At 39.8% G+C, this 14,367-nt stretch overlaps 2 protein-coding genes across 2 annotated transcripts in view; both read left to right on the top strand.

Moving 5' to 3' along the window:
- CDC42BPA (CDC42 binding protein kinase alpha) overlaps positions 1-14,367 on the top strand; it is a 304,553-nt gene that overhangs the window by 162,962 nt on the left and 127,224 nt on the right. Inside the window, 1 exon segment of the mRNA XM_005690541.3 lies at positions 1,000-1,166. Within this exon segment, the coding sequence (XP_005690598.2) occupies positions 1,000-1,166 (167 nt within the window).
- Positions 6,624-8,616, top strand: LOC108637769 (52 kDa repressor of the inhibitor of the protein kinase-like). The gene is made up of 2 exons (XM_018060239.1): positions 6,624-7,088; positions 7,184-8,616. The coding sequence occupies exons 1-2, from the start codon at positions 6,879-6,881 to the stop codon at positions 8,534-8,536; spliced, it is 1,563 nt and encodes a 520-aa protein (XP_017915728.1). The 5' UTR covers positions 6,624-6,878; the 3' UTR covers positions 8,537-8,616.

Here is a 14,367-nt window from a genome sequence, read left to right as displayed (position 1 = left end):
GTCTTTCCTCCCATATTACCTTGACAGGGCCACTTATTTTTTCTGGACTTTTTCAAGGTTACTTTCTGAGTGATGACTTTCCTGAGCACTTTATACTTTAATTTCCTCCCTCTCAATACTTCATTTCAAAAGGCAGAAAGGGGAAATGAAGTTGCCTTCCTTTCCTGGTTTTTGTTTTCTTCCTAGCCTAATAACACTACCATGTACTGAGTATTTTCCTTGTTTGTTTGTCTCTGCCACTGGAATAAAAGCCTCTATATAGGCACATTTTGTCTGTTCTGTTCACTGCTGAGTGTCCAACACTTCAAATGTTTTTAATTAAATTGTATTGAGTTAAAGCATTTCACGTAAACATTTTTAATCTAAGTATATAGTTGATACACAAGTTACAGATATACAATATACTAATTCACACTAGTTAAAGTTATACTCCACTTATATAATTATAAAATATTGGCTATATTCCTTGTGTTGAGCAGTGTATCTTTGCTTATGAAGCATTTAATATAAGTAGCTTATGAAAGCAATTTATAATTCCACAGAAGACCGTGGTTGGTACTTTTGATTGCTGTTTCACTTAGGTGGTCACATTGTTTTAAGCTACCAGTAACCCTTCAGCAAGCTTCATTTTATAATTTATGGTTACTAGAATAAATTCAAGATAATTAGGACTATTTAAGTTTTTATTTTCAAAAATGCTTCTAAGGAATTCTCTGCTGAGCTTAGGACTTGGTGCTTCCAGTGCAAGTAGCCTGGGTTTGATCCCTGGTTGGGAAACTAAGGTACTGAAAGCTGTGTGGCACAGCCCCTGCTTCCAAAAGGTTGTTTATGGTGATTTTGAAAAAAAAAAAAAAAAAGTATTTTGTAATCACTGCAGATGGCTAGCTGTAACTAGATGTTCAGATCCATGTTTTAAATGAACAGTTTCAAAAGGTTATCTTTTCTCTTCAGACTTATTATTTCAATGTAAACCCATATTTTCCCTTTGTTTTTCCCCAGTGTTCTTTCTGATCGGAGCTGTTTAAGAGTTACAGCTGGTCCCACGCCATTGGATCTCGATGTTAATGTGCAGAGGACTCTAGATAACAACTTAGCAACTGAAGCTTATGAAAGAAGAATTAAGCGCCTTGAGCAGGAAAAACTTGAACTTAGTAGAAAGCTTCAAGGTAAATATATTTTAAAGATAATGTTTTCCCTTTTTTGTATTGGACTCACAGTGTAGAAGCTGTTTATTGTAAGTGATTGTTTTATCTTGAAAAGAACTTTTTTTTTATTAAATGGAAAAATGAAATTTATGCAGAATACAGTATAAATACAGTATAATGCTGTGTTGCTGTGCTTAGTTGCTCAGTCATGTCCAACTCTTTGCGACTCTATGGGCTGTAGCCCACCAGGCTGCTTTGTCCATGGGGATGGACAAATCCCCATGGGGGATTTGACAGGAGTAGATTTGACAAGTCCAGACAAGAATACTGGAGTGGGTTGCCATGCCCTCCTCTAGGGGATCTTCCCAACCCAGGGATCGAACCCAGGTCTTCTGCATTGCACGCAGATTCTTTACCGTCTGAGCCACCAGGGAAGCTCCTACAGTTTAATACCACTCACATAAACTCACAAAACTAACAGTAAGCAACAAAATAGCATTTGTTTCCCACAAGTACATATTTATGTATATGAATCTGTGGGAATAAATACCTCTGGGGAGTGGAAAGTAGTATTCAATACTACTAATGAAAATGGAGCCCATCTCATCCTATCAGTTCAGTTCAGTTCAGTCGCTCAGTCGTGTCCGACTTTTTGCAACCCCATGAATCGCAGCACGCCAGGCCTCCCTGTCCATCACCAACTCCCGGAGTTCATTCAGACTCACGTCCATCGAGTCAGTGATGCCATCCAGCCATCTCATCCTCTGTCATCCCCTTCTTCTCCTGCCCCGAATCCCTCCCAGCATCAGAGTCTTTTCCAATGAGTCAGCTCTTCGCATGAGATGGCCAAAGTAGTGGAGTTTCAGCTTTAGCATCAGTCCTTCCAAAGAAATCCCAGGGCTGATCTCCTTCAGAATGGACTGGTTGGATCTCCTTGCAGTCCAAGGGACTCTCAAGAGTCTTCTCCAACACCACAGTTCAAAAGCATCAATTCTTCGGCGCTCAACCTTCTTCACAGTCCAACTCTCACATCCATACGTGACCACAGGAAAAACCGTAGCCTTGACTAGACAGACCTTAGTCGGCAAAGTAATGTCTCTGCTTTTGAATATGCTGTCTAGGTTGGTCATAACTTTTCTTCCAAAGAGTAAGCGCCTTTTAATTTCATGGCTGCAGTCACCATCTGCAGTGATTTTGGAGCCCCCCAAAATAAAGTCTCACCCTGTTTCCACTGTTTCCCCATCTATTTCCCATGAAGTGATGGGACCGGATGCCATGATCTTCGTTTTCTGAATGTTGAGCTTTAGGCCAACTTTTTCACTCTCCTCTTTCACTTTCATCAAGAGGCTTTTTAGTTCCTCTTCACTTTCTGTCATAAGGGTGGTGTCATCTGCATAACACTTTATATAAGACTCCCTACCATATTTCCTCAGTACTTAAAAATTCTAGCTTCTAGCGAACTGTCATTCTCTACAGTGTGACTCCTGTTGTAATATTTGGTGATTTTAAAGTGCGTGTTAGTGAACCTTTTAATATTCTGACTTCTTTGTTGGTTCTTCACTTTCAGTGAGCTTGTTCTCCACCCTATCTCTGCCACTCCTTCTGGTGGTAGTAAGACATATATTAGATTACAGTGTCTAAAATTCTTTATTAATCTCAATTTCCAGCAAACCTTCTGTATATTCCTGCTCGTAATTTTCTAGTTAACTCTGTCTGGTGTCTTATGTGTTGTCCTTCAATTCCACCATTACCTATAATTCTATCACCCTTTCCCTATTCCCCTTATACCCTCAGGTCTCATTCTTGGTAAATCTTAATTATACCCTTACATACACTCTTAAATCTATTGCTCCTCTTTCTGTTAGTCACACTCCTTTGGCAGAACCCCAACCATGTTTAAATACTTTGCATTTAACTATGTGGCTAAAAGTTGCTTACTGAAAACACACAACATGCCAGCTAATCCCACTTGAAATTCCTGAAAACTAATCTCAAATTTACTAAGACCTTGATGCTGCCCAGCAATCCTACTTTTTTTCCTTAGTTCATTTCTCTTGACTGTGTTGCAAAATCCAATGATTATTTCCCGGTCTTCATCTTCTAGCCTATTAGAATATGACCCAGTTGATCATATCCCTCTCCTGATAGCACTTTTTCTTGGCTTTTGGAGCACTTTATCTCCTGGTTTTCTTTTTCTTAATAAACCAACTGTTTCCAGTCTCATTTGCTGATTTGTCCTGAACTCAGACCTTTCAAACATCTTTTTTCGTTTTCTTTATGTGTATACCCAGAAGTGGAATTGCTGTATCTTTAAGGTACATTTATTTTTGAATTTCTGAGGACCCTCCATATAGTTTTCCAGAGTCTATAAGGGTTCCCTTTTCACCACATCCTTACCTACACATGTTGTCTCTTCTTAGATATTTTAACAGATGTGAGGTGATATCTCTTTGTGGTTTTGATTTGCATTTCTCAGATGATCAGTGATGTTAAGCATCTTTTCATGTGCCTTGTCGCTCATTTGTAATGTTCTCTTTGCAGAAATGTCTGTTTAGTTTTTCTGCCCTTTAAGAAGTCAGCTTGCTTGCTTTGTTATAAAGTTGTATGAGTTCTATATATATATTTTGGATATTAACCCTTTATCCAATGTACAGTTGCAAAATTTTTCTGCCATTCTGTATTTTTTTTCTTTTTTTGCTATACAGACGCTCTTGAGTTCGATGTAGTCTACTGATTTTTTTCTTTTGTTGTATTCTTGATGACATATCCAGAAAAATCATTGCCAAGGCCAGTGTTAAGGAGCTTTTTTTTTTCACTACATTTTCATCTGTGAAACATATGGTATTGGATCTTACAGAAGTCTTTGAAACATTTTGAGTTAATTTTTGTGAGGAGTATGAGTTAGAAGTCCAGTTTCAGTGTTCTGCATGTGTTTCTCTGGTTTTCCCAGCACCATTTGTTGAAGAGACTGTCTTTTCCGCCTTAGGTTCTTGACTCCCTTGTCAAGGATCAGTTGACTGTATGTACTGGGATTTAACTCTGGGCTGTCTCCTCCATTGGTGTCTATGTCTGTTTTGTGCCAGTACACTACTATTTTTAACATTATGGCTTTGTAATATAGTTTGAAATCGGGATACTTCCAGGTTTGTTCTTTTTTCTCAAAATTGCTTTCAATATTCAGTGTTTTTCATGATTCCACAAGCATTTAGGATTGTTTCTTCTATTTTATGAAGAACGCTTTTGGTATTTTGATGCAGGTTGTATTGATTCTGTAGATGGGTTTGGTAGTATGTATATTTTACCAGTGTTAATTCTTCTGATCCATGAGCATGGGATGTCTTTCTGTTTGTATCTTCTTCAGTTTCTTTTAGCAGTCTTGTCATTTTTATTGTACATATCTTTCACATCCTTGGTTAAGTTTATTCCTGAGTATTTTCTTGCTTTTGATGCTATTATGAATGGAATAGTTTTCTTTATTTCTTTTTGAAATATTCATTATTAGTGTAAAGGAATGCAGCTAATTCCTATATGTTAATTTTGTATCCTACACTTTACCAAAATAGTTGATTAGTTCTAACAGTTTTTTTTTTTTTTTCTGGTTGTCTCTTTGAGATTTATACCTATAAAATCACATTGACAAATACTGACAATTTTACTCCTTTATAATTTCAATGCCTTTTATATATTTTTTCTTGCTTAATTGTTATAGCTAGGAATTTTAGTACTATATATTGAATAAGAATAATGAGAATGGCCATCCTTTTCTTGTTCTGGATCTTAGAGGAAAATCTTTCAGTTTTTCTCCATTGAGTATAAAGTTATCTGTGGGTTTGTTGTATATGGCCTTTACTGTGTTGTTGTGTTCCTTCTATACCCAGCCTTTTAAGGGTTTTCATCATGAAAGGATGTTGTATTTTTTAAGATGCTTTTTCTGCATCTATTGAAATGATCATGTGATTTTTATATTTCAATTTATTGATGTGATGCATTACATTTATTGTTTGGTGTGTGTTGAGCCATTCTTGCATGCCAGGGAAAGCTCTCATTTGATCATGGTGTATAATCCTTTTAATGTGTTCTTGAATTTGGTTTGCTAATATTTTACTGAAAACTTTACATCTATATTCTTCAGAGATATTGGTTAATATAGTTGGCCCTTGAACAACACAGGGGTGTGTGGCACAAGCCTGGTGCAGTCAAAAATCTGTGTATAACTTTACAGTTGTTGCTCTGTAACCATGGTTCTGCATCTGCAAATTCAACCACCTGGGGATCATGTAGTACATATTTACTGAAAAAGTTTGGGTGTAAATGGGCCTGTGCAGTACAAAGTGGTGTTGCTCAAGGGACAACTCTGCCTTTCTTGTGGTCTCCTTGTCTGGTTTTGGTGTCAAGGTAATGCTGGCTTCATAGAATGAGTTTGGAGGTGTTCCCTCCTCCTCAATATTTTGGAAAAGAGGAGGATTGATGTTAATTCTTCTTAAAATGACTGGTAAAATTCATCAAGGAAGCCATCTGGTCCTGAGATTTTCTTTCTGGGAGGTTTCTGATTATTGATTCAATCTCTTTACTCATTATTGGTCTGTTCAGATTTTCTAGTTTTTCATGATTCAGTCTTGGTCAGTTTTGTTTCTAGAAATCTGTTCACTTCTTCTAGGTTATGTAATTTCTTTGCATACAGTTATCCATAGTAGCCTCTTATGAGCCTCTGTATTCCTATAGCATCCCGTGTAATGTCTCCTCTTTCATTTCTAATTCTATTTGAATCTTCTCTCTCCTTTCTTAGTCTAGATGAAAGTTTTGTCACTTTTGTTTGTCTTTTCAAACAACCAGCTTTTAAATTGATTGATCCTTCCTGTAGTTTTTCTGGTCTATTTCATTCATTTCAGCCCTGAACTTTATATTTCCTTCCTTCCACTAACTTTCAATTCAGTTCAGTCGTGTCTGACTCTTTGCGACCCCGTGGACTGCAGCAGGCCAGGCTTTTCTGTCCATCACCAACTCCTGGAGATTGCTCAGACTCATGTCCATCAAGTCAGTGATGCCATCCAAGGGCTTAATTTATGCTTATTTAATTCCTTGAGATGTAAAGTTAGGTTATTTGAGATATTTCTAATTTTTTAATATATGCATTCTTTTTTACAATAAACTTTCCTCTCAGAACTGTTTTGCTGCATCCCAGAAATTTGATAATGTCATGTTTCCAATTTCATTAGTTTTGAGATTTTTTTTTTCCTCTTGATTTCTTCTTTCACCCTTTGGTTGTTCAGAAGTATGTTGTTTAGTTTCCACATGTTTGTAGATCCTCTCACTTTCCTCTTTTTATCAATTTCTATTTTCATACCATTGTGACCAGCAAAGATAACTGGTGTGATTGCAGTCTTTTGATGTTTGTAAAGATACGTTTTCTGTCCTGTCATATGATCTGTTCTGGAGAATGTTCTGTGTGCACTTGAGAAGAATGTATAGGGCGGGAGGTGCACCAGCGGCGGCGGCGGCGGTAAATCCTCCCGGCCGCTCACAGCACTGTGGAGCCGCGTCCCCAGCCCGGCCTCGGACCGCGGCGCCCCTCCTGCCCCTCGCGGCTTCTCGCCCGCCACTCCCCCGCCCAGGCGAACCGGCCCTCGCGGGCCGGCCGGCCGGCCTGGCTCCCCTCCCCGGCCCCGACGGGCGGGCGGGCTGCCCTGAGGAGGCGGGGAGGGGAGGGCTGGGTCGGCCGGCGGGCAGACAACGATGCCGAACTTCTGCGCGGCCCCCAACTGCACGCGGAAGAGCACGCAATCGGACCTGGCCTTCTTTAGGTTCCCCCGGGATCCGGCCAGATGCCAGAAGTGGGTGGAGAACTGTAGGAGAGCAGACTTAGAAGATAAAACACCTGATCAACTAAATAAACATTATCGATTGTGTGCCAAACACTTTGAAACTTCTATGATCTGCAGAACTATACATTTTGCAGAGGCATCAGAAAACTAAAGAATGATTGGGTTATTTTATTTCTCAAAATTAATTGAAGCAGATACTTGTGAAGTCATTGGGAGAGTCCTTACAGGACAGTTCTCCGAGATAATGCCATACCAACAATATTCGATCTTACCAGCCATTTGAATAATCCGCATAGTAGACACAGAAAAAGAATAAAAGAACTGAGTGAAGATGAAATCAGGACACTGAAACAGAAAAAAATTGATGAAACTTCTGAACAGGAACCAAAACATAAGGAAATAAACAACAGCAATGCTCAGAATCCCAGTGCAGAAGAAGGGGGTGAAGAGCAGGATGAAGACATTTTACCTTTAACTCTTGAAGAGAAGAAAAACAAAGAATATTTAAAATCTTTATTTGAAATTTTGATTCTTATGGGAAAACGAAACATACCTCTGGATGGACATGAAGCTGATGAAATCCCAGAAGGTCTTTTTACTCCTGATAACTTTCAAGCACTGCTAGAGTGCCGGATCAATTCTGGTGAAGAGGTTCTGAGAAAGCGCTTTGAGACAACAGCAGTTAACACATTGTTCTGTTCCAAAACACAGCAGAAACAGATGCTGGAGATCTGTGAGAGCTGCATTCGGGAAGAAACCCTCAGGGAAGTAAGAGATTCTCACTTCTTTTCCATCATCACTGATGATGTGGTGGACATAGCAGGGGAAGAGCACCTGCCTGTGTTGGTGAGGTTTGTCGACGAAGCTCACAACCTGAGAGAGGAATTCGTAGGCTTCCTGCCTTATGAAGCTGATGCAGAAATTATGGCTGTGAAATTTCACACTACAATAACTGAGAAATGGGGATTAAACATGGAGTACTGTCGCGGCCAGGCTTACATTGTATCTAGTGGATTTTCATCCAAAATGAAAGTTGTTGCTTCTAGACTTTTAGAGAAATATCCCCAAGCTATCTACACACTCTGCTCTTCCTGTGCCTTAAATATGTGGTTGGCAAAATCAGTGCCTGTTATGGGAGTATCTGTTGCATTAGGAACAATTGAAGAAGTTTGTTCTTTCTTTCATCGATCACCACAACTGCTTTTAGAGCTTGAAAGTGTAATTTCTGTCCTCTTTCAGAACAATGAAGAAAGGGGCAAAGAACTGAAGGAAATTTGCCATTCTCAGTGGACAGGCAGGCATGATGCTTTTGAAATCTTAGTGGACCTCCTACAAGCACTTGTTTTATGTTTAGATGGTATAAATAATGACACAAATGTTAGATGGAATAACTGTATAGCTGGCCGAGCATTTGTGCTCTGTAGTGCAGTAACAGATTTTGATTTCATTGTTACCATTGTTGTTCTTAAAAATGTTTTATCTTTCACAAGAGCTTTTGGGAGAAGAATGTATATTCTGCTGCTGTTACATGCAATGTTCTATATATGTTTGTTAAATCTATTTTTCTAAGATGGTTCATTTCCAACATTTCCTTGTTGATTTTCTGTTTGTACAATTTATCATTGCTGAGAGTGGCATACTGAAGTCCCCTACTATTATTCTGTTGTCTGTTTCTCTCCTAGGGTTTGTTGTACTTAATATATTTTGGTGCTCTGCTGTTTGGAACCTGTATATTTACAGTTGTTATATCTTCTTGATGTATTGATCCCTTTATCATTATAATGACCTTCTTTGTCTCTTTGTCACCGTTTTTGGCTGAAGTATATTTTGACTGATTTAAGTATCAGTTCAGTTCAGTTCGGTCACTCAGTCATGTCCGACTCTGCGACCCCATGAATCTCAGCATGCCAGGCCTCCCTGTCTATCACCAACTCCCTGAGTTCACTCAAACTTACATCCAACGAGTCAGTGATGCCATCCAGCCATCTCATCCTCTGTTGTCCCCTTCTCCTCCTGCCCCCAATCCCTCCCAGCATCAGAGTCTTTTCCAATGAGTTAACTCTTCTCATCAGGTGGCCAAAGTATTGGAGTTTCAGCTTCAGCATCATTCCCTCCAAAGAAATCCCAGGGCTGATCTCCTTCAGAATGGACTGGTTGTATCTCTTTGCAGTCCAAGGGACTCTCAAGAGTCTTCTCCAACACCACAGTTGAAAAGCATCAATTCTTCAGCAATCAGCCTTCTTCACAGTCCAGCTCTCACATCCATACATGACTACTGGAAAAACCATAGCCTTGACTAGACGGACCTTTGTTGGCAAAGTAATGTCACTGCTTTTCAATATGCTATCTAGGTTGGTTATAACTTTTCTTCCAAGGAGTAAGCAACTTCTAATTTCATGGCTGCAATCACCATCTGCAGTGATTTTGGAGCCCAAAAGAATACTCTGACAGTCTCCACTGGGACCGGATGCCATGATCTTCGTTTTCTGAATGTTGAGCTTTAGGCCAACTTTTTCGCTCTCCTCTTTCACTTTCATCAAGAGGCTTTTTAGTTCCTCTTCACTTTCTGCCATAAGGGTGGTGTCATCTGCATATCTGAGGTTATTGATATTTCTCCCGGCAATCTTGATTCCAGCTTGTGTTTCTTCCAGTCCAACGTTTCTCATGATGTACTCTGCATAGTAGTTAAATAAGCAGGGTGACAATATACAGCCTTAACGTATTCCTTTTCCTATTTGGAACTAGTCTGTTGTTCCATGTCCAGTTCTAACTGTTGCTTCCTGACCAGCATACAGATTTCTCAAGAGGCAGGTCAGGTGGTCTGGTATTCCCTTCTCTTTCAGAATTTTCCACAGTTTATTGTGATCTACACCATCAAAGGCTTTGGCATAGTCAATAAAGCAGAAATAGATGTTTTTCTGGAACTCTCTTGCTTTTTCCATGATCCAGCGGATGTTGGCAATTTGACCTCTGGTTCCTCTGCCTTTTCTAAAACCAGCTTGAACATCAGGAAGTCCATGGTTCACATACTGCTGAAGCTTGGCTTGGAGAATTTTGAGCATTACTTTACTAGCATGTGAGATGAGTGCAATTGTGCGGTAGTTTCAGCATTCTTTGGCATTGCCTTTCTTTGGGATTGGAATGAAAACTGACCTTTTCCAGTCCTGTGGCCACTGCTGAGTTTTCCAAATTTGCTGGCATATTGAGTGCAGCACTTTCACAGCATCATCTTTCAGGATCTGAAATAGCTCAACTGGAATTCCATCTCCTCCACTAGCTTTGTTCGTAGTGATGCTTTCTAAGGCCCGCTTGACTTCACATTCCAGGATGTCTGGCTCTAGGTGAGTGATCACACCATCGTGATTATCCGGGTCATGACGATCTTTTTTGTACAGTTCTTCTGTGTATTCTTGCCACCTCTTCTTAATATCTTCTGCTTCTGTTAGGTCTATACCATTTCTGTCCTTTATCGAGCCCATCTTTGCGTGAAATGTTCCCTTGGTATCTCTAATTTTCTTAAAGAGATCTCTAGTCTTTCCCATTCTGTTGTTTTCCTCTATTTCTTTGCATTGATCGCTGAGGAAGGCTTTCTTATCTCTTCTTGCTGTTCTTTGGAACTCTGCATTCAGATGCTTGTATCTTTCCTTTTCTCCTTGGCTTTTCGCCTCTCTTCTTTTCACAGCTATTTGTAAGTCTTCCACAGACAGCCATTTTGCTTTTTTGCATTTCTTTTCCACGGGGATGGTCTTGATCCCTGTCTCCTGTACAATGTCACGAACCTCAGTCCATAGTTCATCAGGCACTCTATCTATCAGATCTAGTCCCTTAAATCTGTTTCTCACTTCCACTGTATAATCGTAAAGGATTTGATTTAGGTCATACCTGAATGGTCTAGCGGTTTTTCCTACTTTCTTCAATTTGAGTCTGAATTTGGCAATAAGGAGTTCATGATCTGAGCCAGTCAGCTCCTGGTCTTATTTTTGTTGCCTGTATAGAGCTTCTCCATCTTTGGCTGCAAAAAATATAATCAATCTGATTTCGGTGTTGACCATCTGGTGATGTCCATGTGTAGAGTCTTCTCTTACGTTGTTGGAAGAGGGTGTTTGCTATGACCAGTGCATTTTCTTGGCAAAACTCTGTTAGTCTTTGCCCTGCTTCGTTCCGCATTCCAAGGCCAAATTTGCCTGTTACTCCAGGTGTTTCTTGGCTTCCTGTATAGCTATACTCATTTTGTTTTGCTTTCTGAAGTATTATCTTCCATCCCTTCAGTTTGAGCTTATTTTTGTTGATAGAGCTGAAGTGAATCTCTTGTAGGCAGCATATAGTTGAAACTTGACTTTTTTTTCCCCAGTCATCCACTTTGTGCCTTTCGTTTGGTAAATTCAATCCATTCAACCCATTTAGGGTGATTATTGGTATGTAAGGACTTATTACTACCATTGATCTTTTGCCTTCTGGTTATTTTGTATCTCCATTGGGTGTTTTCTTCTTCTTTTATGTGATGTCTCTCTAAATTTTTGTTTTGTCTTTACCATGACATTTACATAAAATAACTAATTGATAAACTAGTCCTTTTTCTGCTGATAGCAACCCATCTACACTCACCTATAGAGGTTTCATCAGTTTACATCTCCTGTTATATTTTTGATGTCACAAATGATCGCTTTTTATGCTGTGAATTTGCTACCAAATGGTAGTAGCTATAGTAAGTTTTAATGCTCTTTTCCTTTAACATTTATGCTATAATTAATTGTTTAACATACTATTCTAAAATACAGTTACAGTTTTCTAATTCTGACTGTTTGTTACCTTGATCAGAGTCTTGTGTACTTTCATCTTTTTTGTTTCGGCTTGAAGAACTCCTTTCAGCATTTCTAGTGGTGGTGAACTCTCAGCTTTTATTTGTCTAGGAAAACCTGTATTTCTCTTTCATATCTGAAGAATAACTTTTCCAGGTAGAGTATTCTTGACTAGGAGCTTTTATCTTTCAATACTTTGAGTATGTTATTGTGCTCTCTCCTGGCCTGTAGAGTTTCTGCTGAGAAATCAGCTTATTACCTAATGGAGATTCTTTTGTAGGATACTTTCTTTTTTCCCCTGCTGCCTTTAAAATTCTTTCTTTAGTATTGACTTTTGACAGTTTTCATTATAATGTGTTGGAAAAGGTCTTTTTTCATTGGGACAGCAAGGTGTTCTATTAGCTTCATAGAATTGGATGTCCAGTTCTTTCTCCAGGTTTGGGAAGTTCTCAGCTATTATTTCATCAGATAAACCCTCTGCCCCCGTCTCCATCTCTTCTCCTTCTGGTATACCCAGTATTCTTATTTTTACTTTTTAAATGCAGTCTGATAACTCTTGTCGTAGTTCTCACTCCCCTTACGCCCAGATCGTCTCTCCATTCCTGTCCTGCATATGGCTTATTCTTTCTTCCCGCTGACCTGTTCTGCTGCCAGTGCTTTCTCACGCAGTGTTCCTCTCACTTACTGAGTTCTTCAGCTCCAGAGTTCTTGTTTTGTTCTTTTTTGTGATGTCAGTCTCTCTAGTAAGTGGTCTTTCTATTCATTAATTTTATTCCTGACTTCACTGAGTCACCTTTCTATGTTTTCTTGTCGCTTGTTGAATTTCTTCATAGTTGTTTTGAATTCTTTATCAGTTAGATTGCAGTATTCTGTATCTTTGAGACGGTTGCCTAGAAAATTGTCATTTTCCTTTTTGGATACTGTATTACGTGGGTTTTCATAGTGTTCCATGAAATGTGTCTCTGCCATAACATTGAAGTAGCAAACACCTTTCTTATTTAGGTAAGGTTAAAGGAAAGGCTGCCTACTTCAGTATTCTAGCCTGGAGAATTCCATGGACTATACGGTCCTGCTACTGCTAAGTCGCTTCAGTCGTGTCCAACTCTGTGTGACCCCATAGACAGCAGCCCACCAGGCTCCCCCATCCCTGGGAGTCTCCAGGCAAGAAACCTGGATTGCGTTGCCATTTCCTTTTCCAATGCATGAAAGTGAAAAGTGAAAGTGAAGTCGCTCAGTCGTGTCCAACTCTTTGCGACCTCATGGACTGCAGCCTACCAGGCTCCTCCGTCCATGGGATTTTCCAGGCAAGAGTACTGGAGTGGGGTGCCATTGCCTTCTCCGAAAGGGGACGCCGTGGCTGCATGTGGCTCCAGTGGGGTCGCAAAGAGTCGGCCAGGATTAAGTGACTTACTTTCCTTCACCAGTGACAATCAGAAGCCTTTCTTTTGCTTTCCAAAAGGTGGCGCTATAGCACAAATTTTGGGTTTCTCTTCCCGGAGCTGACTCACCACTAGTTTGGAGTGTGCGCATGGTAAAAGCTGTTGGCAGAGTCTAGGAAGTGTATGCTTGGTACCTGGACCTTTTTGTGGAAGAACTCAGAGATTTGTGGACAGACAGCAAGAAATGCATTCCTTCATTTCTCTTTGCTTGCCTTCTTTCCTTTCGTACCCTCCCCCTCCCCTTCAGAAATCCTCCAGCTGTAGCCTCATCACAGCCCACTTTGCTCTCGCTCATCACAGCCCACTTGGCTCTCGCTCATCACTTTCACTTTCTACCTCCTCTGCTAGAGAGGTCACTGCTGCCAGTACCTTGGATCTGCAGCCTCCTCCAAGGTCCAGTCGACCCACTTTCAGATGTGGGTGCAGTGCAGAAGCACTTTTGTTCAGTTGTGGATATCCAATTAATTGTACACTGAAGTGGGGAGGAAAAAGGAATGACTCAGGGACGTGATACTGATGTCACTCAGTTTTGACTTTTAAACGGTGATATCCATAAAGTGGACAAGTATCCTAAGGTGTACTCCCTATAAATGTTTATATTAGTGTAGCTTTATGTAACCTCCACCCCAGTCAGTATATAGAATATTTCTTGCATAGTGTAAAGTTCCATCATGCTCTCTTCCCAGTTTCTAACTTACAACTCTGAAGTAAACAGTATTCAGAATTTTTCAGCATTAATTTTACCTTTTCTTGAAGCCACACAGTATTTACATTCATACAGTATGCATGTTCATTCAGTATATTGTCATTTGTGTCTATTTTTTGATAACACAGATTTCCATGTTATATGTAAATCAGTAGTTTGTCCTTTTTTAAAACTGCTGCTTAGTATAGTATTACATTGTACATAAATACTAAAATTATCCAATGTCTGGATTTTTCTGGCTTTTATTAAAAAATAAAACAGATTGGATGGCTTATAAACACCAGAAATTTATTTCTCCGAGGTCTGGAGGCTGAAGTCCAAGATCAAAGTGCCAGCATGGCCAAGGGAGGGTTTATAGCCAGTGCCTGCTCGCTCTGTCCTCACCTGAGGGAAATGGCTAGGGAGCCCTGAGTTCTTTTTTATAAGGCACTAATCCCATTTTTGAGGGCTCCACTC

Source organism: Capra hircus, chromosome 16 (genome assembly GCF_001704415.2).
Source record: "Capra hircus breed San Clemente chromosome 16, ASM170441v1, whole genome shotgun sequence".
Lineage (NCBI taxonomy): Eukaryota > Metazoa > Chordata > Mammalia > Artiodactyla > Bovidae > Capra > Capra hircus.
This window is presented reverse-complemented; position numbering and strand designations above follow the sequence as displayed.